Source organism: Argiope bruennichi, chromosome 10 (genome assembly GCF_947563725.1).
Source record: "Argiope bruennichi chromosome 10, qqArgBrue1.1, whole genome shotgun sequence".
In the NCBI taxonomy this organism is placed as follows: domain Eukaryota; kingdom Metazoa; phylum Arthropoda; class Arachnida; order Araneae; family Araneidae; genus Argiope; species Argiope bruennichi.
This window is the reverse complement of record NC_079160.1, coordinates 18,394,842-18,417,538: the sequence shown is the minus strand read 5'-3', so window position 1 is coordinate 18,417,538 and position 22,697 is coordinate 18,394,842. Positions and strand designations below refer to the sequence as shown.

General features: G+C 28.7%; 2 protein-coding genes across 2 annotated transcripts in view; one reads left to right on the top strand and one right to left on the bottom strand.

Moving 5' to 3' along the window:
- The first annotated feature begins 9,682 nt into the window (after nt 1-9,682).
- Nucleotides 9,683-11,429, top strand: LOC129989384 (nucleolar protein 58-like). Its single transcript, XM_056097895.1, has one exon. It carries the CDS (start codon nt 9,780-9,782, stop codon nt 11,205-11,207), a length of 1,428 nt encoding a protein of 475 aa, XP_055953870.1. The 5' UTR covers nt 9,683-9,779; the 3' UTR covers nt 11,208-11,429.
- Nucleotides 11,430-17,969: 6,540 nt separating this feature from the next.
- The window catches only part of LOC129988318 (DNA topoisomerase 3-alpha-like), a 30,412-nt gene continuing 25,684 nt past the window's right edge, over nt 17,970-22,697 (bottom strand). The window contains exons 24-29 of the mRNA XM_056096522.1: nt 21,473-21,582; nt 21,086-21,215; nt 20,277-20,351; nt 19,519-19,661; nt 18,483-18,584; nt 17,970-18,085 (exon numbers count right to left, since the gene is read on the bottom strand). Of these exons, the coding sequence (XP_055952497.1) occupies nt 18,051-18,085; nt 18,483-18,584; nt 19,519-19,661; nt 20,277-20,351; nt 21,086-21,215; nt 21,473-21,582 (595 nt within the window). The 3' untranslated portion in view covers nt 17,970-18,050. The remainder of the gene's footprint in view (nt 18,086-18,482; nt 18,585-19,518; nt 19,662-20,276; nt 20,352-21,085; nt 21,216-21,472; nt 21,583-22,697) is intronic.

Below are 22,697 nucleotides of genomic sequence, written 5' to 3'. Positions count from 1 at the left end.
GAAACTCTGTCAGCGGGTTTTCTTGTAGAAAATGAGCAGCAAAATGGTATTAGAAAAAATTTCCTGAAATCGGAAGGGCGAAAAGGACAGGTAACCACCGATGATACTAATAGAAGTCATAAGTTTTTATTTGAAATAATATAATAATTGACGAAATTGAAACTAGTGATAAAAGCTAGATAATTGATTCTTTGATTTTTTTTTTTTTTTTTTTTTTTACTTTTCTTTTAAATATGGTTTAGTTTAGTTATGTTAACGTCCCGCTTTAGTGCAACACTAAGGCTATTTTGAGACAGATCTCATAATTTTGTGCTGCGGTAGGATGACACCTGAGCTGGCACCCCCTCTCCAAACTTCCACACCACACCAGAAGAAGGACTTATTTCCAGACGAATTTAACGTGCACCAGACCCGCTTATACACGTGTTCTTCGATCGAATCCAGTCTCGAACCTGAAGCCCTCCGGTTCCGAAATCTTACCACCAGGCCACCGCAGCCCTATTTTAAATATAGAGATAAATTGGTGAATATACCATCATGAAACTTTCTTTCGTTCCATGATTCCTTCTACCATATGTTCATATATTCACCATACGTTTGGCGCTGTATGTCTGTCTTTTAGTGCCATTAAAATCCAATTCCAACCAACCAACAACCGTGATTCATTCGGGTATAACATAAATTAAATGAAGCAAACAGAGGATCTTTACAGACATTTTATTACTCATAATGGCAATTGGAGACCATTTTACTGCGAATTGATTATGCAATTCATTGTTTACCAATTTTTCTCTTTAGTTTAATTCTAACACTTGCATAATACAGATGTTAATTCACCAGAATATAAATATATTATCTTCATTTTATTTTATTTTTTAATTTACTTTATCTATATTTCCTTTTAATACTTTTTACATCTCAGTGTTATTTTTATTTTAGTTCAGCGTAATTTTTGTTTTCACTCTCTATGAATCATTGAAATGATTGTTAAAAAAAAATATTGAAGTCAACAATAGCTCAGATACTGTCTGATTATTCGGATATACGTAATGATTTCTTTAGTTGTAAAAGTAATTTCTTTTTGTTCCAAGACCAATTAACACTATATGGTAAGAAAATTATTTTTATCTATTTATTTACGTATGAAATACATTATAAATCTGTTTTGAGCCTTATGTAAACTTGTTATTAATTCTTTACACTCGAAAAAGTAATTCGATGCATAATTATTCACCTAATACAAAGACTTGTTTATTGCTCCGAAAAATAAATGTATAATGTAAAATGCTCCGAAAAATAAATGTATAATGTAAAATGCTCCGAAATATATATAATTGCTATAAATAGAATTTCGATGAAATATTAATCTACATCTTACCACTCTGTAGGTATTTTTAACAATCAAAATTAACGCACCATCTTCATTGATACCTGAGTTGAGATATCCGAGTGCAAAGGGTTAAAGTAATGTTAGCATTTCGTAGATGGTAAGCATATTAACTTGGAAATTTAATTGGATTTTTTTTAATCATGTAATCGAATAATGTATTCTATAATCCAAATTCCTTTCTTCGCTTTTAAAAGATTCTTCTAATTGAATTTCTTTAAAATATTAGTTTCCATAGCAGTTTAACATGTATGCAAAAAAAAAAAAAAAAAAAAAAAACAGTTTTGTTACGTTGAATCATTTGTTTTTGATTGAAAATTGACAATACCATACATTTTTAATTCCACATTCTTTTTTTTAACTCTTTATTTATTTATTTATTTTGTGTGTGCGTGTGTTTTAAAATTATTTTTGACATCTTTTCTTTGTTTGGCATCTTGTTAAATTTTCATAGCTCATTTTTAAATACAGGTTTTATATTTCCTAATATGAAAGATTATGAAATATAAATAGACTATTATGGAAGAAAGGTGAAATATTTTAATAGCCAAGGTTTTATTTTGATAAAGATAATCACGAAATCTTTATGTTCGTTTAACAATTTCAAAATTCCTTAAATCCAATTTTAATGAATTCGCTGCCCCTAATTAACAGCTATCATTCGAACCATCGAAGTAAATTGTCACATTTATGCTATCTCTTAACTGTATTAGAGAAAGGGTTATCTAATTAGATAATAGATTAAAATTGGGAATTCCGTCTAATTCTCATATATATTATATAAAACCGTTAATTCCCTATATATACACAAGTCAAACTCGGACACTATAGGAAAAAAAAATTTGTTCTGACAAAATATTTTGACTAAAATGAATAATAAAAACGCGATTTTTTTTTTTTAATTCCAAATTTTATTCCGAGCAAGCAACCTCTCAAAAAAAAAAAAAAAAAAAAATCCCGAACAGTTCGTATACGTCGTCATTTAATGAACTAGAAGAAACAATTTTCAATTGTTCTGATGTTACCGGAATAAGATTCTAAATTATTTCTATTTGAAATTTGCAATTTTCATCGTTCGCAGAGAAGAAAATGAATGATGTTCCTGTGTACCTGAGTTGTCTTCATTATTCTTTATGGGCGATAAGATTTTTGTTCTCAATATTCACTACTATTATTATATAGTTTCCTTTTTCTAAAATTTTTTTTAATAGCTTTAAGGGTTCCACAAATATTTCGACATAATACCTAGCAATCTTCAAGATCGTTGTGCACGGATTTCGACGTGTGGTCAGTAGCGTAGCAAGTTCGGTTTGAACGGATTATTACGTAGCAGTCGTATACTGCTCGATTGGTTGATTATTCGATTGATTTTTTTTTTTTTTTTTTTTTTTTCCTGGCGCAAGGGTCAATTTTGGTAAAGCTGTGACAAACTCGTGTTAATTTTAAATACAAGAAAATTACTGATTAAAATCAGTGAGAAGATGCAAAGTTAGAAGAACCAAGTGAAAATAGAAATTAAATATTATGTATGAAATGGATATGAAGTAAAAATGAAAACACATTAACATGGTAAGGTTCGCCAATGATATCTTTCAAATTTAGATAATTTTTTCCGAAATATTTTATTCTTAGAAAACTATACTTAAGGCATTCACATATGATATGCCAAACAGAAATGATGGTACTACATCTAGGAGGAAAAAAATATTCCTATATATAATGTTTATCTATTCTACCTGAATTGAATGTGCTTGAAGATGACTACTTCATTAAAATTGATTACAAATGGTTGTAGCAGATGAAAAAAAAAATCGCAAAATATGTCAATAATTTGTTAATTTTGACAAATGCATTAAATAAGTAGAATAGTCTAGAAATTCGAAAATAAAGAGACATTTTATAAATGTTTAATATGGCATAATTCATTACGTTTTAAACTGGAAATTTCGTTATTTTGAAACATTTAAGAGCGAAGATGCCATCCCTTTTTATAAAAAAAAAAAATTCTACGAGATATTTTAGAGCATGAATCAATCAATAATACCTAATTAACAAATATATGAAGCTTTAGAATAGTTATTTTTTTCAACTTTCCAACGATTTTGCTGACTCGCACTCAAAAATTCTGTTTTATTATAAAGAAGATGATGCTACTGCTTTTGAAACTTAATACATGCTAATATTTGCACGTATGAGATTTATATAATTGTTTTTGATTAATTCCTGCTCTGGACAAATACTAATATATTGCATTGCAAATGTCAATTGCTCAGTATAAAAAATATTACAAGTAATGATATATTTAAAAGAATAATAAATGAATTATATAAAGTCAATTTTTATCCTTCATAAACCCAAAAAAATTTAGTCCTTCATAAAGTATTTTGAAATTTATATATTTTTTACGCCAACTATATAATGAGAAATTTTATACATATAATTTTTAGCAGAAATTAAAAGAAAATCCCGCTATTTATATTTATTCTGTGCAACGACTTATGTATCGATATTATATCTCAGCGATCGAAGGAACAATCTTCCCATATAGTATTCCTAGAAACATTTGACTTTTGTAACCATCCACTATAAACGAAAGCAATCAAATCTGACTTGAATGAGCAATAATTTGTATCTACCATAGGAACAGCTGACCACCCGTAATGCAGAGAAGAGTTTAAAAAAAAAAAAAAATCCTAGTCGTATTTTCAGTGCATCTCTATATGAAAACCCATGCGCTTTTATAACAGCTTACTGGTCTCACTCCTTTCGCTTTTCAAAAAGTTTTACACGTAGAATGAAATCATCCAGAGTGTTAATCACGATTAATTGCAATGCCTCGCTTCATATCTGTCATGAGTGCTTTAACTGAGCTCGTAAAATACAACTTTTTCTACGCAATGTTTTTTATTTTAAATTTATAACGTTTTTAATTTAACATTGTATATTTCCTTTTTTAAACTATATTTTTGTATTTATTTTGTATACATTTCCCCCCGACATGTATGAGACTGAAGCGAGTGACACCAGCAGCCAGATCACACGTGTGGGAGTTAAGCTACCGAAATTCTGGAAAAAAAATCATGGCATCAAGGTTTCTTAGATTAGAGGCACACTTTTCCTTAGCAAAAATTACTTGTGAGTCCACTAAATTTAAACAAGTTGTTGCAGCTATTTATGGCTGATGTTTTAATTTCGGTAAGTGAAATCATTTTGACCCCCCCCCCCCCAATGATAAACTATATGATACAGTGGAGAAGCGACTGATTCAATCTTATACTGAAAGTGAGGAATCAAAAATATGAACTCTCTGCAAGGTGAAGAATTCGGTGACTCTGGACCATCACACTTGTTTGCGATGATGCGTACTCTATAGTAGGTAATACTGTGGCTTAGTTTAGTTATATTAACATCCCGTTTTAAAGCAACACTAGGGCTATTTTGGGACCGACCTCGTAATTTTGGACTGCCGTTAGATAACGAGGAAAACACCTGAGCAGGCACTCTCCCTCCTCTCCAAACTTCCATACCATACAAACAGGAGGACGTTAGACAATACTGTGGGAGAAGCACTCTTAAAATTTCTTTGGCTAGCGCATCTTCCCACGGATACACGCAAATTTGTAAGTGCATTAAGCGATGAGCTATCACAGTCAGCTGCAACGGCGTGTGCAAAATTCATAATTTAACTGTGTCTCTGCAAATTAACGGGGGCCGTTGTGGCCTAGTGGTAAGGTCTCGGCTTCGGTACCGGAGAATTTCAGGTTCGAAACCTGATTTCCATCGAAGAACCGTCGTGTAACGGGTCTGGTGCGTGCTAAATCCATAGGGACGAAACGCCCACCAGCTGGTGTGGTTTGGAAGTTTGAAGAGGGGGAGCACCAGCTAAGGTGTCACCCTCGTCATCTGACCATAGTTCAAAATTACGAGGTCCGTTTCAAAATAGCCCTAGTGTTGTTTTCAAAACAGGATGTTAATATAACTAAAATAAACTGCAAATTAATGAAGCTAGAAGTGGGCAACATATACAAAATTCATCTCTAGAAGCTCAAATTGCATAGCTCGCACAACTGGTGAGTGAGCTGACAGCTATCGCGCACCGGCGGTAGCTCGAAAGTTGGCAGATTCTCAAATAATTGGAAGAGCAATCGCAATCATTTCCGGAGATGCTACAAGGAGCCAGAAAGTAATTTATATTTTTATCATACTACTATAAAGCGAAAAAATGCAATTCTCCATGTTTCTTCCATTACCAGGGAAACTAATTGAGCAGTTGCGTTTGGTTCATAATTGTGGCAACCAAGTTAATCGTATCCTTTTGCCCGATTCTTCATCTAAATTAAAAAATTTTATTGATATAGGAGCGGATATATCTGTTATCCTTTTTAATTTTAGAAAATATCCTATCGTGAATGAGAGTCTAGTTCTTTATGCCTCAAATGGCACAAAATTTCCAAAGTTTGGTACTTAACGTCTGATTCTCGAACTAAATCTTCGTAGAACCTTTATTTGGACCTTCATAATAGCTAAATTTAGCCAATGTACCATAGGCATCAATATCCTATAAAAATTTAATTTACTATTTGATACCAAAAATAATAGCATAATTGAAGGTGAGACTTTGATTTTGTCACCAGGGAAGAACTTTCATATTCCTAAAAGTAGCAGTACTATTGGAATTCTTTAAAGAACTAATTAACCCTTCACATATTCCCAATGAGCGAACACAGTCAAAGGTACTTCACTATATCGTGACAAAGGAGCCACCGGTATTTTCTAAACCACGTTGCCTTTCCTCAGAGTTCTTCAAGGCTGCTCAGTAGGAATTTGAATTTATAATGGCGCAGGACATTGTGTGGCCTTCATAAAGTGCATGGATAAGTTCACTTCATAAGGTTAAGTAAGCAAACGGCAGGTGGCATTCCTGCGGTGATTATCGTCGCTTGAATGCTGTCACTATCCCAAACCGTTATCCACTTTTTCATATTCAGGATTGCACCCAGGTATTTTATGGAAAACAAGTGTTTACAAAATTAGATTTTGTTCGCGCGTATCATCAAATTCCCGTTAATCCCAACAATATTGAAAAAAAAAATGCTGAGAGAAAACCAATTTGGCTTGTTTGAATTTTTGTTTACGCCATTTGGCCTAAGTAATGCAGGGCAAACTCGTCAGAGATACATGCCAAGATTTTTGTACACCCTACCTAGATGATATTCTTATAGCATCCTCCAATGAGGATGGGCATGAGAACCATCTACAACAGGTTTTAGATTGCTTCAGACAACACGACTTGAAACTAAACCCTGCTAAATGTGTTTGGTGAAAATCTTCCGTTTCTTTTCTGGGATGCTTTATAACACCTTCGGGCGTGATGGTTCTCCCCGAAAAAACTAAAGCAATAGCTAAGTTCAAAAAATCTGAAATTATTGCAGAATTAAGACGTTTTTTGGCTATGATAAATTTCGGCCGTTATTTCATTACACACGCCGCTATAACTCAAGCTCCATTTCATGAATTGTTAAAAGATTCTAAAAAGAATGAGAAGCGGCCGGTTCATCGGAACAATACTTTAACGCAAACATTTGAATCGTGTAAACAGGACCTTATGAATTCAGCGATTCTAACTTATCGTGGTTCTCATCAACAGTTATTTCTGATGTCTAATGCTTCCGACAATGCCATTGACGCTGTATTGAATGTCCTAAATGAAAGTAACTTAAAACCTCTCGCATTCTTTTCACTTACCTGAACAATGCTAAGCAAAAGTACAGCACCTATGATAGAGGACTATTAGCAATTTATTCTGCAATAAAACAATTTCAACATAGTTTACTGGGCAGGCGTTTTATAATATATACAGACCATAAGCCTTTGAAATTCGCTTTTTCAAAAAGGTCCGATTCAACTTCTTCTCAGCAGCTCAGGCATCTGGACTTCATTTCACCATTTTTCACAAATATCAGGCATATTACTGGATAAGAAAATATTGTGGCTGACACCTTATCTTGGAAAAATGACATCCCAACTACTTGCAATTGATTTTTTCCCCTCATGGTTGAGGAGTAGACCACAGGTAAAGAGTTTCCAATGCTCAATGCATCGCTTCAACTTCCAACATTTTCAGATGTCTCCAAATCTGAAACTTTACTGTGATATGAGCACTGGAAAAGTGCGACCATATGTTCCAGAAAAGCAATTCCGATACGCAGTGTTTCGAAATCCCCATGGTTTATCTCACCCAGGCATTAGAACCTCACGTAAATTTTTTCAATGACAATTTGTGTGGTCAAGCAAGTTAAAAGACGTTTCAAATTGGGCACCGTCATGAATAGGCTACCAAAAATCAAAAATTCATCGGAAAACTCACAGCCCTCTACAACAGTTTTCTGTACATCGCAAAGGTTCGAACATATTCATCTAGATATCTTCGAACCGTTGCCTCCTTCTGAGGTTTGTACTTACCTTATAACATTTATTAATAGATTTTCTCACTGGCCAGAAGCAATACCTGTGCATGATATCATGACGGAAGCACTTGTCCCACATTGGGTCTCTAAATTTGGAGCCCCAAAATTTTTGACTTTGACCAAGGATGATAATTCGAGTCACTAGCCAAGATTTTAGACATTCGCCGTATTCGAACTGCTCCATATCACCCAAGGTAATTTAGCTCTCTTCCAGTCTTCCTTCACGTGATAAATCTCGGAGAATACTCGGTAATATTAATTTGTAAAATCTCGAGTAATTTCGAGTGAATCTCTTCTTTTCACATCACGATTGTCAGACATATTTCTCTAATTTTCTCATCCTCCAATTTTTGATTAAAAAAAATTTATGCTTAAAAAATGAAGTTCATGAATCGAACAGTGATCAGGAAGTAGCATATGCCACAACAATGTATATGTTATTCAATAGTCTCGATATATTATTCGTAAATAATAATAATAATAAACTAAAACTATAGTTTTCATTAGGGATGACGAACATTTTCAGAGTGGTTATTACGTAACCAATATCAAAAAGTCACAAATACAAGTGATCAATACTTTTCAAAGAGGAGTGTGATTCAAATCCTTGATACGATCTTACTGATGATATTTCGATTACAGGTTTTGGATCACGATAGAAAGTAACAATCGATACGATATCACTGAAATTTGCCGGAGCGGTGACTTTACTGGAAAGTTAGAATCGATACGATCTGTCCAATGGAAGCTCTCGAAAGAAATCTGTGATTGGATTGAAAAGTGAACGGACCGGTTATTGGAATTATCGTATCGTATCATTGAATTGCATATCACTGAAATTTATCGGAGCGGTGATTTCACCGGAAATTGCGAGGCTCCACTGGAAAGTGCGAAGTCACCGCTCCACTTTACGGGAGTGACAGATATTCGTATTTGATGGTGTGCTATTCCATACAGATCATTTGTAATTGCTCGTGACATGATTGACTTTGATTACATGTACTCTGTTTACTGCTGGCGCCATCTATTGGTAGAATATAGGACTAAAGTAAACATTTTAAAGAAATGACACATATTTTTAACTCATCATTTCCAGAAAATGGTTCACTCTAATAAATAAATTAAATAGTTTTGAGAAAAAAAAAATTTAAGAAGTAAGCTGAAACAGATAAATTAATTCAATCTCACGTTAATTAAATTAGTAAATTAAATATTAATTACAATTAATAAATTTTATATTTAATATTAAGTAATAATTTTTAATTAATAATATAATTGAAATAACAGATATTTGGAACGCATATTTAAAAATAACAATAACAATATTATTTGTTATTCAAAAAATCGTGGATTATGCATCTCTAGTTTTCATAGCATTAGATTTATGTATATATTAAAAAAAGGTCGCAGATAGCGCATTGCCCATACTCATTTGCTGTCTATTTCCAATGAGACAAATGATTCATTCAATCTCAATATTTTTTTAAAAATAGACTGTACTAAACGATTTATTAATGTAATGCACTAATTTATAAATTTGCCTATATTTATATAATTTTTGTTTGGTTGCTTGGAATTTTAACAGATATGTCCACTTCTGTTGTTCCTAAATAGCCAGTTCCTGTCTCAGTCTCCTCTCTCATTGAGTATAAAATGAAATTAAGATTTTCATCTATAAATGAACGGAAAATATATTGCATTTTCCACTCATGCACCTTTTAAAATTTTATTATATAATTTGTATGAAAAAGATAACCTATTAATTATTCTCAGTTCAACGTGATATTTTTTGCCAGGAGGAAGGCAGCAACTCAACTCAATTACCGGTTCCTCATTTAACTTCAATGCGTGAAACCACGTTGTTTACAGCGAGACGTAATTTTATTTGGAACAAATAAGTTGAAACGTGCGTATTATTTTTCATCATGTTGGTGCTTTTTGAAACTTCGGGAGGTTTTGCAATATTTAAATTACTAAAAGAAAAGAAGCTTAAAAAGCCTGATAATCTTTATGAGGAATTTGAATCTCCTGAAAAAGCTGCTAAGCTTCTGAAGTTGGTTCACTTTGAAAAATTTGTTGATATGGAAGATGCCTTGGCTACAGCTTCGTCAGTAATCAACAACAAATTGAGTAAGAAAATGAAAAAGTGCTTGAAAAATCTGGTTTCTGAAGAAGCGCAGGAAGAATTGGCTGTTGCTGATAAATTTTTGGGGCAGTGCATTTCCAAAAAATTAAACATCACATGCGTCAACAACAATGCAGTTGCTGAATTAATGCGTTGCATTCGTGAGCATCTAGACAGTTTGATGCAAGGTATATCTACAAAGGAATTAACTGCTATGTCATTAGGAATTGCTCATGGATTGGCTCGCTACAAATTCAAGTTTAGCCCTGATAAAATCGACAAAATGGTTATTGAAGCCGTTTCTGCTTTGGATGATTTGGATAAAGAAATTAATAATTATGTGATGAGACTAAAAGAATGGTATGGTTGGCATTTCCCAGAATTGGCCAAACTCATAAATGATAACCAGCTTTATCTTAAAATCATTGTTCACATGGGTGACCGTGAGAATGCACCCAAGACTGATTTTTCCACCTTCCTTAGTGAAGAAGATGAAGACAAAGTGAAGAAAATGTCTGAAATTTCTATGGGCTGCGAGATGCAGGAAGATGATATGTTCCAGATCCAAAGTACCTGCAAAGAAGTTATGCATCTTCAAGAATGTCGTGCCAATCTGTATGAATATTTAAAGAATCGCATGGTTGCAGTTGCTCCCAACGTAGTGGCACTTGTAGGAGAAATGGTTGGTGCTCGTTTGATAGCCCGTGCTGGATCTCTTATTAATCTTGCTAAACAGCCAGCCTCAACCGTACAGATTTTAGGTGCCGAAAAAGCACTCTTTCGAGCTCTTAAGGCAAGGCATGAAACACCAAAATATGGTCTTATTTATCATGCACAGTATGTTGGTCAGACAAACGCAGCAAATCGTGGAAAAGCATCTCGTATGCTTGCTGCAAAGACTTCTCTTGCTGCCCGTGTTGATGCTTTTGGTGAGGAGGATATTGATATTGGAACAGCACATCGAGCAACTCTAGAACGGAACCTGAAAAGGATAGAAGAAGGCAAGAAAACACGAATCAGTGGAACTGGCAAACAAAAGGCAAGGTTTGAGAAATATGAAAATAAAAGCAAAGTTTTCCAATATAAATCATCTGATGATTCATTCTTACCTGCTAAGAGTGAGAAGTCCTTCGGCAAGCGAAAATCTTTTTCTGAAGATCAGGAGAAACCTTCAAAGAAAATTAAAGTTGAAGTAAAGAAGGAGGAGGAAGAAGGAGATGATGAATAAACTGAATTCCTCCCCTCATTTTTTTTTATCATTATGCAGGCATCTTTAACTTGAATTCCTCATAGAATAAAGGCATTTTGTTTTTCATCCACATTGTTAAAGGACATTCCTGGTGGACTATTGTAGAAAATTTTTTCTATGAGAAGTTCTTGTTATTCATATATCTGCTGTTAAAAGAAGCCATTTGTTATAAATTTTAATAAAAAAATTTAAATTCAGAAATATTGCTTCCTTAATTTGAGTTTTTTAATTTCTTTTGATGTTTGCAGCTTCAAAACCCAACTTTTATTTCCTCAGTAAGTAATCTTCAATAAATATTTATGAAATGGTATTTGTCAATATTCTTTCTTTTTTTAAAATTAAATTTGTTTCAATAGGACTGATGATTGCTGAAAATCATTGCATATAAAATTATTTTTTAAACTGTTTTTATTTGAAGTTTAAATTAATTATTCCGGGTTGCTTTCATTTTATTTTCAGAAAATTCTGCAACAGTAACTTGGTAGGAAATAATTTCTTTGCTTTGTACTTAACTGAATTTCATTTCCTGCATTAGTAAACATAAAGTGTTGAATTATCATGCATATAATAGCAATTACTTGAGTTGCTTTATGTGATAAAATACTGAAATTATATAGCAAATTTATGAAAAATTTTGAAGGGGAAAAAAAGCTATTACAAGATAATAATTTAAGCCTAACATTTTTATATGGTTTTATGAAATGTTTTTTAATTGAAATGTGCCATGTAGAAGTGTGTTATTTAGTAATTATACCTTTTATCACTTTTCAGTAAATTATCTGCATGTTATTCAGATTGAATTTTTGTATAGAGAATAATCAGTCTATAGCTTTTGTTTTTTAAATTCTGATATCTAATTTTAAAATTGCAAGAAAGAAATTGGCAATGATGATAATTGCTGTTTTTGTGATCCATGTATATTTTTTGTATCTCGGGAAGATTTTTATAGGACTTTAAAAGGGAGGAGAGAGAGTAATGATTTAAATAAAATCTGTGGTTCATTTTTTTTTTGTTTCTAACTTTTTTTTATATGTCTTATCTGTTTCATAAAAATTTAGAAATATATTCATTTAAAATTAATTTTAATATGCTGACTAATAAGTTTATATAATCATTAGAATACATCTTTTATTGAATTTTCGTTGCCTGCCTACTTAAATAAATCTAAGAAATACAGGAAAAATAATTTAAAATATTAAACTTTTTAATAATGTATTCATAAGTAAATTTGCTATTGAAAACTATTATCTACTTTAAATTAAAACTTTTAATACTATGCACATATTTTTTTTTATTTACAATATAATGTCTTTTTTTTTTTTTTTTTTTTTTTTTTTTTTTGAGAAAAGGATACTTTTGAACTTTTTAGTAGATTTTTAAACTGCCTCATTTCTTTAATTACTGCTGAATTTTTTTAGTTTTGTTCTCTTTTGGGTATAAAACTGTTTTAAATCTTCTTAATTTAATTATTTATATAATACATTTTTATATATGCATAAGCACAGAGATAGAAGATCTTAAAGTTATTTTTGAAATGAGGTTTAAAAATTTATATATGATATTATTCTAACAAAAATGAGCATTCTTATATTAGATATTAATTATCTTCGAAACTAGTTGGAATCTCATGGATGTCATTATCTCTTTTGGTGACAAGGTTGGTCATTAATATTAGATGCTTTTAATTTCAATAATCTTGTATGTACCACTTAATGTTCATGATCCTCCCAGTAGAGTATTTTTAAGTATCAAATTATGACAAAAATTATGTTACTTTAATTGCTTTGTACATGTTCTCTTTATTGTGCACATAAACTTTCTATTAACTATTAAAAAGTTATGTATCTTACATCCCATCTTGTGATGATTTTGATTTACTTTTTGATTCTTCCTATAAACTGTATGATTATTAATATCTTACAATAATAGAGAAAAACCATATGATTAAACATTTTATGAAGCAGTTTGAATTTCATTGCAACAGTGAAATCTATTGTTAAAAATTATGTAAAAATAAGAATTGCCAATTTTTAGGAGTAAAATACATCATAATTGATTTTATATCATTAAATAATTTTGTAGCCTATAAAAGATAATACATAAAAAACTGAGTTTTAGCATTTTCTGGTGTTATAGCAGAAAAACATCTAAATCTTGTTTAGTTTTTGATTAAAATGTTTTTAAAAAATGTTCCAAGCTGTATATTTTTATCTATTGAAGTATATTTGTGCCTAATTTGGTAGCTTTAAATCAAACAATCTATCCTGTGAAGCAGTAATACAGATATGAACATATTAATTTTATCTTTATTTTTCATAAAGATAAAATTTGAAAGATATTTAAAGTAATTATTTGTTATTCTTATAGTGTGAAATTAAAGCACTCTGATGAAGTAATTTTCAATTGAAATTTTTCAGAAAGACTCGAGAAAATTGAAAATTCTGACTAATGTAAATCAAGTAAAATGTTTGAGATAATGTGAATTTAAGTATGAAATAATTCCAAAATTATAAATGAAATACATGATTATATCAATTCAAAGTTTGTCAGTATAAATTAAATTTTATATTGCTGAAATATAAAAGAATGTAGTTATCTGCTGATACTTTTGAAATATTGATTTAAACTTTCTAATACCATATAGTAACAAAAAGGAAATATTTATCTCTACATTAAAAAGAAAATTACTTTAAAACTTAATTCAATATTTTATTATGTATTCTTTTTCTATTTGTCATATTTCATTTGAAAATAGATTAATTAATGATTTAATATAAATCTTAACAAAAATGTGCAAGGCATTAAGTTTAATATTAATAGAAGGATTATTTTTCTCCTATTAATATGTATGATAATAGTTTTTAAAAAATTAACTCATTAAATTCATTTTGCATGTAAAAACTCTTGTCTTGAATATTCTTGATAGCAGTTAACAATAATTACAAAAATTAAACATCATATACAATATTTAAACCAAATTTATTAAAAAAATAAATTTTTATACTTAAAAGAAAGTTATTTTTTAAAAAAAAAAAAATTATGTGAAAAAAAGTGACTAAATTCGACTGTATTTTTTCTAATAAAACATTAGAAAAAAATAACTTTAAAATGTATGTTCTTACCCACTAAAATATAATTGCATCAAATTTGGAATTTCTTTTAATAATTGTGGTTAATTATTTAATTATATGAAGGTATTTTCATGACTGTAAAAATGCTTATAAAAGATTACAATACAATGGAAATTCAGTAATTGATTTTAAAAAACAACAAAAAAAAATAATTTTGTTTAGAAGTTTAATCAAATCTAAGTTTATAGTATTGCATTAAGATGGATGGAATTGCATAGTTAGAACATAAATGCTGTTTATATGTACGATATTGCACTTTGCTTCTTTTTTAGAAAAAAAGAATTTAATTCCTTTAGAAATGCAATAAACTTCATTTATTGTTATACAATTGAAATATCAAAGCATTTAGTTGAAACTTTGAGATTGCTAAACTTTATATAACCTTTCACTGTCAATCATTTTATTAAATGTAGATATTTTATACCTCATATTAACTACACTGATCTCGCAGATCAGATATTGAGACCTGACACATTACTGCATATTTCCTTTTTCAAAATAGAATTTTATAATTTTTCTGATCAAATAATTTTTTTTATATAATATTTTTAATATCTTAAGCATCTTTCGTATTAATTTTTTCATCTTATTGCTCTGTTAATCGTACTAATTTTACTTCTTTGTTTGGTATACTGAATTAGTTAAAGAAATTCAAATTTTTGTTCCAAGCCTGTGTCCTGTCTGCATGCTTGTTTCTTTATCTACAAAGTATTAATTCTTATAATTATTTATGTTTATTTCCAGTATATTATTTGCCTGCATTCAAGCAAGAAATTGATGGATAAATAAAAAATAAGAGGGAAAAAAAGCAATTTTGATTAAAATGTTATCAAATTTATAAATTCATCCAAGCATATTAAAATAGCTATAAATTGGACATTTCATTTTGTTGTCAAAATAAACTTGTATCAATTGTTTTAGAATATAATATGTTTATTACAAAAATTTATGAAACAACCTGGAGATTCTTTTTAAAAATTTATTTTTTAAGTAATTATATCCTAGCAGTCATTTTGTATTATTATTCTAAATAATTATCCATCACAGATGAACAGGTTGACTTTATTGTCCTGGTTTTTTTGGAGCAATATGAAATTTGGCATGCCTTTTGGTAAATTACGATCAAGAAAGAGTCATTTTCAGGTAATTATTTTTTCAACCTTGATATGATGGAAAATGATTGTTAAGCCATTATACTAGTTTTGACATGTTTGTTGGTGCTCTATCATCAATGATTTAGCTAAATTCTGTTTCCATTACTAATAGATATAATTTTTTTATATATTCCAGAAATACTTAACACTACGGAAATCACATTTTTTCTTTAAGACAATCAGTATGCTTATTTTCTTAGAAAAAAAATTAATCTTGACATTGGTTAAATTCAACAGTTTCTATGATTATTGACTGGACAGTTGGTAAGAAAACACCTATCCTCAAAGGTGATTTTGCTGACTATTTTTAGACAATCATTCATAAAGTATGTAAGAAATCTAAATAGTATAAGTCTTATAAAGCTAAAAGTATACATTTAATAAGTTAATGAAAACTTGAACCTCATTCTTATTTATATTATTTAATGACTGAAAATGTAAATGGCCCAGTTGCTTTGAAAGAAGAAAGATTTTTTAAAAATCCAAATTTAAAATTTTTGAAGAAGTGAAATTAATACAACTTTCATTCCATAGTAATGCCTTTCTCTAGAAATTCATGAAATAACATTTTTTCAATGTTTACTTATATGCTTTGAAATAAGTTACTTTTTTTTATACCTTTAAAAAAACATTGAAATGCATTATGCTAAAGAATTTTTTTTTTCAAAAACTATAGTTAATAATCAAATAAATATTTTAAACTAATTTAAAAAATCCTTTTTTCTATCTTGGATCAATTTCTGATATTTTTACCAACATACTGTGAATGTTTTTTTTGCCTATTTTTGATACTCGCCTAACATCTTTTTAAAAATCAACCTGTGGCGTAAACAATTCCATATTTAACTTCATATCTTATCTAAGCAAATCTTACGGCCCTCATTTTGGATTTAATATCTTTTTTGAATATATATATATATATTCTGTAAACTTTATACTTTTTTATGGTTAGTTTCACTTCTGAATTCCATATTTATGTCTATATATAAACTTCACTTTCATATACTATTTATATTCAAATGATCATATTTATTTCATTTAGTATAGTACTAAGAATATATTTGTTCAAATGAAAACAAAATTGTACCAGGCTTGATTTTTTTAACTATATTCTGAAATATTTGTGGAGAAAATATAATATTCAACCTAAAAATAATTAATTTTTTTTAAATACCAGTAAAATTATTTGTTTTAAGATTTTTTTAAAGCAATTATTTAATCTTAAAGAATCTTACTTTTGGCAAAAGTTATTTCCTTTTGTATTTTCTGTTACTGAATTTAATTTAATGATTTCTATTTTTGTATCATGTATTTCTCAGCTTGACATTGCTAACACATAAACTGAGTACTAAGGTAGGACAAGAAATTAGGTTTTGGTCTGTTCAATTTCAACATTAAATTATAAACTTGACGTTGTAAAATATCTTGACTGCAACATAAATTTTAGCTAATTTTTTTGAAAAACAAGTTGAGAAAGTATCTAACTTAAAACATGGAATCATTTTTATTCCACAAGTTGAAAAATTGGCAAATTTTCTTGACCTAAACAACTAACATGCAACAACAGTTTACAAGAGTACAGTACTCTGGTTGTGTAATTGGTAGTTCATATTCGTGTATACAAACACAACACAATTTTGAGAATTTCAGCATTTTTGAAATTGATTAATTTTCTTTTATGTAATAATTTTATTATATTTTTAATATCTTCCAACATTTCTTGTGATAATCTTTAGTATTCATGTTTTATTTTACTTCTCGGTGTTTACGCAATTCTTTTTGGTTTCAAACCTGTGTCATATCTAATATAGTTTATAGATTACTTAAAGGATACTAATTATTGTTCAACTTGTTATTTTACTGTGGAAAGCTATAGAAATAAACAATGAAGAGATGCATAATTTTAATTCAACATATACGGAAACTTCTAAGCTATTACTTCTTAATTTGTTTAGAGTAATAAGTTTTGTCTCTTTGAAGGTTCTAAAAGGATTGTTTATAAACTTCAAAAGGTATACAGAAAGACATAAAGAAACCAGTAATTTTTACAGTTGTATGTGGAAATTGCATAGGGTGTTTGCTATAGAAAGCTTTTTGCTACAATGAATTAATTAAAAGAATATATCAGATTAAGTCTACTATACAGATTTATAGGAATACAAATTCATTATAGCACAATGATTCAACTATTGTGAATTTATATTTCATTAAATCTGTATAGTAAACTATATTTGGTGTATTCTTTTCTTTTACTTAAGTTATTTATCAGTTTCCTGTATCAGGTTGCCACTCCAAACTGTAATGTAAAAATGACTTTATTCTGTATGCTTATTTGTAACAATTTTTGGGAATACCTAGTAAGTGTTGCAGTAGTACAGCTTCAGGATATTAACTGTTGCGAACTTTTAAAGAATTATTAGAAAAATTATTATCTTGAATTTGAATGATAGCAAGTCTTCAAAGAATAAAAATCTTTATGTTACAGTCTCTATAATACATATATACAATTGAAAGAATATTTTGTACACTTATATAGGTCATCTATTTTGTGGACATTTCTTCCTATTATGACCTAAAAAAAAAGAGAAAAAAAAATCTCTATTAGCATTTAAAAATATTCAGCTATATACAATTATATTCTAAGCATGGATTAATCACTAATTTCTAAATAATCAGAAATAAGCATTTTTAAAATTGAAAGTGCATGCCTTACATAATTATATTTTATCTTGTTTGAGTTTTTAAAAAATTCCACTATTATACAACTAAAACTGACTGATTTGTGACACTTTGAATTTTGTTATTTTATGTCAATCTGTCAAGGAAATGCCAGTAATTGGTGGATTTTTCTTCAGAAAACCACTCTAATTTACTGATTTGGTTTTAGTACAGAAAAGTGATATTTTAAAAGACAGGAGCTTAAAAAAATATGAAAACTTTACTTCTTTTTTACATATTACAAATATTACCTGGTTGGCTGCAAATACCACATTTTCTTTTGCTTGGAGGGCCACCATCAGAATTAGCAGGTCTCCTATTGGATGATGCAGCACTTCCATGATTAAACCCACCTACAAATTGAAAACACTCTAAGGAAAACTGTAATGAACCATTTGTAATTGTTGTCTTTAAACTGATGGTTCTTAAACCATATAAAGCATAACTTTCAAATTATTCAATATTAACACTAGAATTATCAGGTCCGATAGTTTTAGTGCTAATAAAATAACCCTAAGTAGCAATCCACTTTTTTTTTTTTTTTTTTTTTCAATATCAAATTTGTCATGCAATTCAACAAAAATTCTTCAAGAAAACAATATTGGGACATTTAAAATATTCACAACACCTTCCTTTCACATTGTTAAATTCTTATAAAAAAATCTGTTAGATATAAGTTCTCAAAGATAATTTTATTACTTATGTTTTAAATATTCTTAAATTTACTTACTTTTCAACTTTTGAGATTGCAGTAAAAATATTCATATTTGACAATAGATCTCTCACATTCTAGTATCTACTTTATACTCTCTTATCTAAAGGCATAAAGTAATTTGAGGAAACATTTTTCTAATGCAGTTGTATTTGTTCAACCTCAGAAATAAAGAATGAATATTTCACAACATTAAAAATAGTTTCCTTCATATCAACTCTGGAGTTTTCATCAAGAATAACTATTGCCTTAAAATATACATTTAGTTTTAACAAAATTTTTAAGAGTAATATTTTAATTTTATTTTAGGAAACAGAACTTTTTAAAAAAATAACAATACATTTTTTTCATATGTTCATGAAAAGCTAAATTATCTATTTTGTTAAGTATTTTTTTTCCCTGATAAAATTCTGTGTTGCAATATACAAAATAATCCTCTTATTACATTTTCCAAAATAAATATTCTACCCAAATAATAAATTTTCTATTTTGTATGAGACTGATACTACAGTGCAACATGAATAAATTATGTTATATCTTAAACATGCAACAGTTACATAGTATAATCAACTTACCACCAGATTCAAAACTTGATGAAGCATTCATATGTGAGCCATCTGCATCACCCCATTTGAAGAAACCACAGCCCTCCACACGACCTTTAGGGCATGTATAAAATGGTCTTCCTTTTGTAGGTCCTTCTTTTCTCACTGTCATTCTAAAATATTGCATGCAATAATTTTTATTGCAATATTAAAGAAAGCTAACCATAGATATAACACAGTCATGGAACAAAAAAGATGAATTTTATAAAATAATGAATTATGTCCAGCTGAGATATAAAATAAATAATAAATTTATACAAAAAGTGCTTGAAGTATAATAAAATTATTATATAAATGCAAATTCATTAATCATTACAATAACATTTATTTTTCAAAAACTGAAATCTACAGAACAGTGTCAGGTTTTTAGCTAATAAGTATTTATATAGAAAGTCATGAATGATAAACATAAAGGAAAATAAATAATATTGAAGTTAAAGTATAAATTGTTTCATATAATTAAAACCACAAATATTGATTACGTCAAAAAATAATGTTAAAAAGAAGGATTTTATCAGTTATTAATATTAAATATAGATATTTGCATTAATAATGTTATTTTTAAAAATCGAATATAGGAAAATATATTCCAATATTACAATCAATGATAAAAAAAAAAAAAAAAAAAAAAAAAAATCAGCTATTTTACTTAATCTAAGAAAATATCAAAATTGATTTAAAAAATAGTAAAAATAATTAAAGATGGGTTAAGAGAATAAATATCTTACAATTTCGCAGGTAGATTACATCTGCATAGAGTTTCATTCTCTAAATTCTCATTTTGAGCAGAACTGGGCTGAAACCTATAAAATATAATATAAAATAATAAACATATAATGAGACAATATAAACATATAATATGAGAGACAATATGAGCAAATAAGAATCAGTTACATGTTTACATACTTTCGCAAAATTTAAATTATACATCTAAAAACAAACAATTATAATTTTATAGGAAAGAAAAATTGCTTATAGACATATATGTTCCTTTTGGTTTTAAAATAATGTTATATGATATCAGTAAATGGAAAAATATTCAGTTTTATTAATGTCATATTTTGTCTTGAAAGTAAGCTTTGCAACATTTACTCTTAGAAAATACTTTAATCTTATATAATTTTGTAATCTCCAACAATCTCATATCCATTATCAAATGAATGCATTTATGGAAGATTTTGCTATAGAATTCAAAAAGTGTTTAAATAATTATTATTAGTTATTTTCCTCTTACAAGTTTTAATCATGCTTCCAATTATGAAATACTACTTCTAATGTGTTAAAGTTTAGATTTGGTTGTAAAGTTTAGGTGTCAGATAGGCCTTAAAATTAGGTATTGCCTTTTATAACAAGTTCTGGTTTATAAATATTTTGCTAAAAAGTTACTAGACTAGACTATTAGATTTGTAAGAGGAAATAAATATTTTTCATCAAATTTTAAATAATCATCATTTTTAATATAATTGATTTTGATAAATGTTAAATTTTCCCAAATCCTATTGATAAAAACTAATTTTGCAGAACAAGAAGTTCTTACCTAGAAGTAAAATTTTCCTGAACTTGTGGAAATGGGTTTTGTGTTTCAGCAGAATTCTCTTCATCTTTCCATAGGAAAAAATTGCATTTAGTATTTTCAGACATTTCGGGGCACTTGTAAAACTGTCTTCCTGTGTCAAAAATAAACAAGAATTAAACAAAAATTGTAAATATGAACAGTGAAATTACACTTTAATGTGCCCTAAAAATTTAAAACCCTTTATAAATTAGTAACCTATCATTCAAATTTTTTGCTGTAATTTTATTATAATAGTAAGTACTTTAAGCATTTATATTAGTAACTTGAAGTGAAATAGGATGCACACTATGTTTTATTTAAATATATACAGAACTTTAACTGTATATTTATAGTGTGCTTTCATCTTACCTTTTGTTGGTCCATCTTTTCTGACAACTAAAACAATAGCCTTTTTGCCACAATTGCAAACAATATCATCATTAGATGAAGCAGGTCTATTATTAGAAGCTGGAACAGGCCTATTAGAATTGATATAACATTTATTAATAAAATTTTCATATTTACGGTAAAAATAAGTACAATGACATTTTACATTTTTTTCACAGTTTTCAAATGAATCCATTCCATATATATATAAAAAATTGTTTCATAATTTTGTTAAAAAATGGAATTTCATAAATGAAATTACATATGACATGTAATAATAAAAGTCTTGCTTTACCTAATTTTGTATAATATTTAGCGATTCATACTTGAAAAACTTTACACAAATAAAAAACATTTAGTTAAATAAGGGGAAAATGACTTATTTGAAGGGGGAAATTATTTATGAAATTATTTTTCTTATGTCAATGGTAAGCGAAAGTTCATCAATTTTTGTATATTAAAAAAATATATGAATATTGTTTTATATTTTAAAAAATCACAGACAATTAGAATATGAAATATTCATTGGAATTTTTAAGTTAATTAAATTTCTAAAGGCGAAGTGGCTGCTTCTCGACAATACAATTTGAGAAATAAACTCAAAAATATTTTCAGCCTATATTTAAAAGCTAATAGTTTTAAATTAATTTACAATTAATAACTATTAGATGTTTTTTACTATGGTTCTAAATACAATTTTAATGGAGATTTTTATTGGATAACCAAATGATTCAAATCTCTGTAAAGATTCATATGGCAACCCTCTTCCCCCCACACACCATTGTGCTAATAGACAGGATTCTATAATTATGCATTTCGCCAACAAAATAGCTCTTGCACCACTAAAACCCTTAGCAATGAGCCAATAGACCTCCCTTTTAAATAATCTTTTCTCAATTAATCACCTTGCAGATTGTTTTACTCCTCATTCTTGCTCAGTTTCTCATATGCACATTGAACAGAAAAAAAAAAAAAAAGATTGAGATTACATATCTTATAATCGTGATCATTTGAAAAAAAGAGGAAAGAACTTTCCTATTTCTTAATAAAAATTCCTGTATTAAGAAGAGTTTGAACTTTCCTCAAGTATATACCCTAAATTTCAAATACATTTGTTCCATCATCAGATGTCAAAGTTATTATCTTTTAGGGGGGGAAAAAAAAAAGCAATTTTGAGTTCTTGATTCTACAACTCATAAATGAAATA

Bases quoted from the DNA above. Each gene is read 5' to 3' on its own strand.
- LOC129989384 (XM_056097895.1), top strand. From the start codon at position 9,780: ATGTTGGTGCTTTTTGAAACTTCGGGAGGTTTTGCAATATTTAAATTA.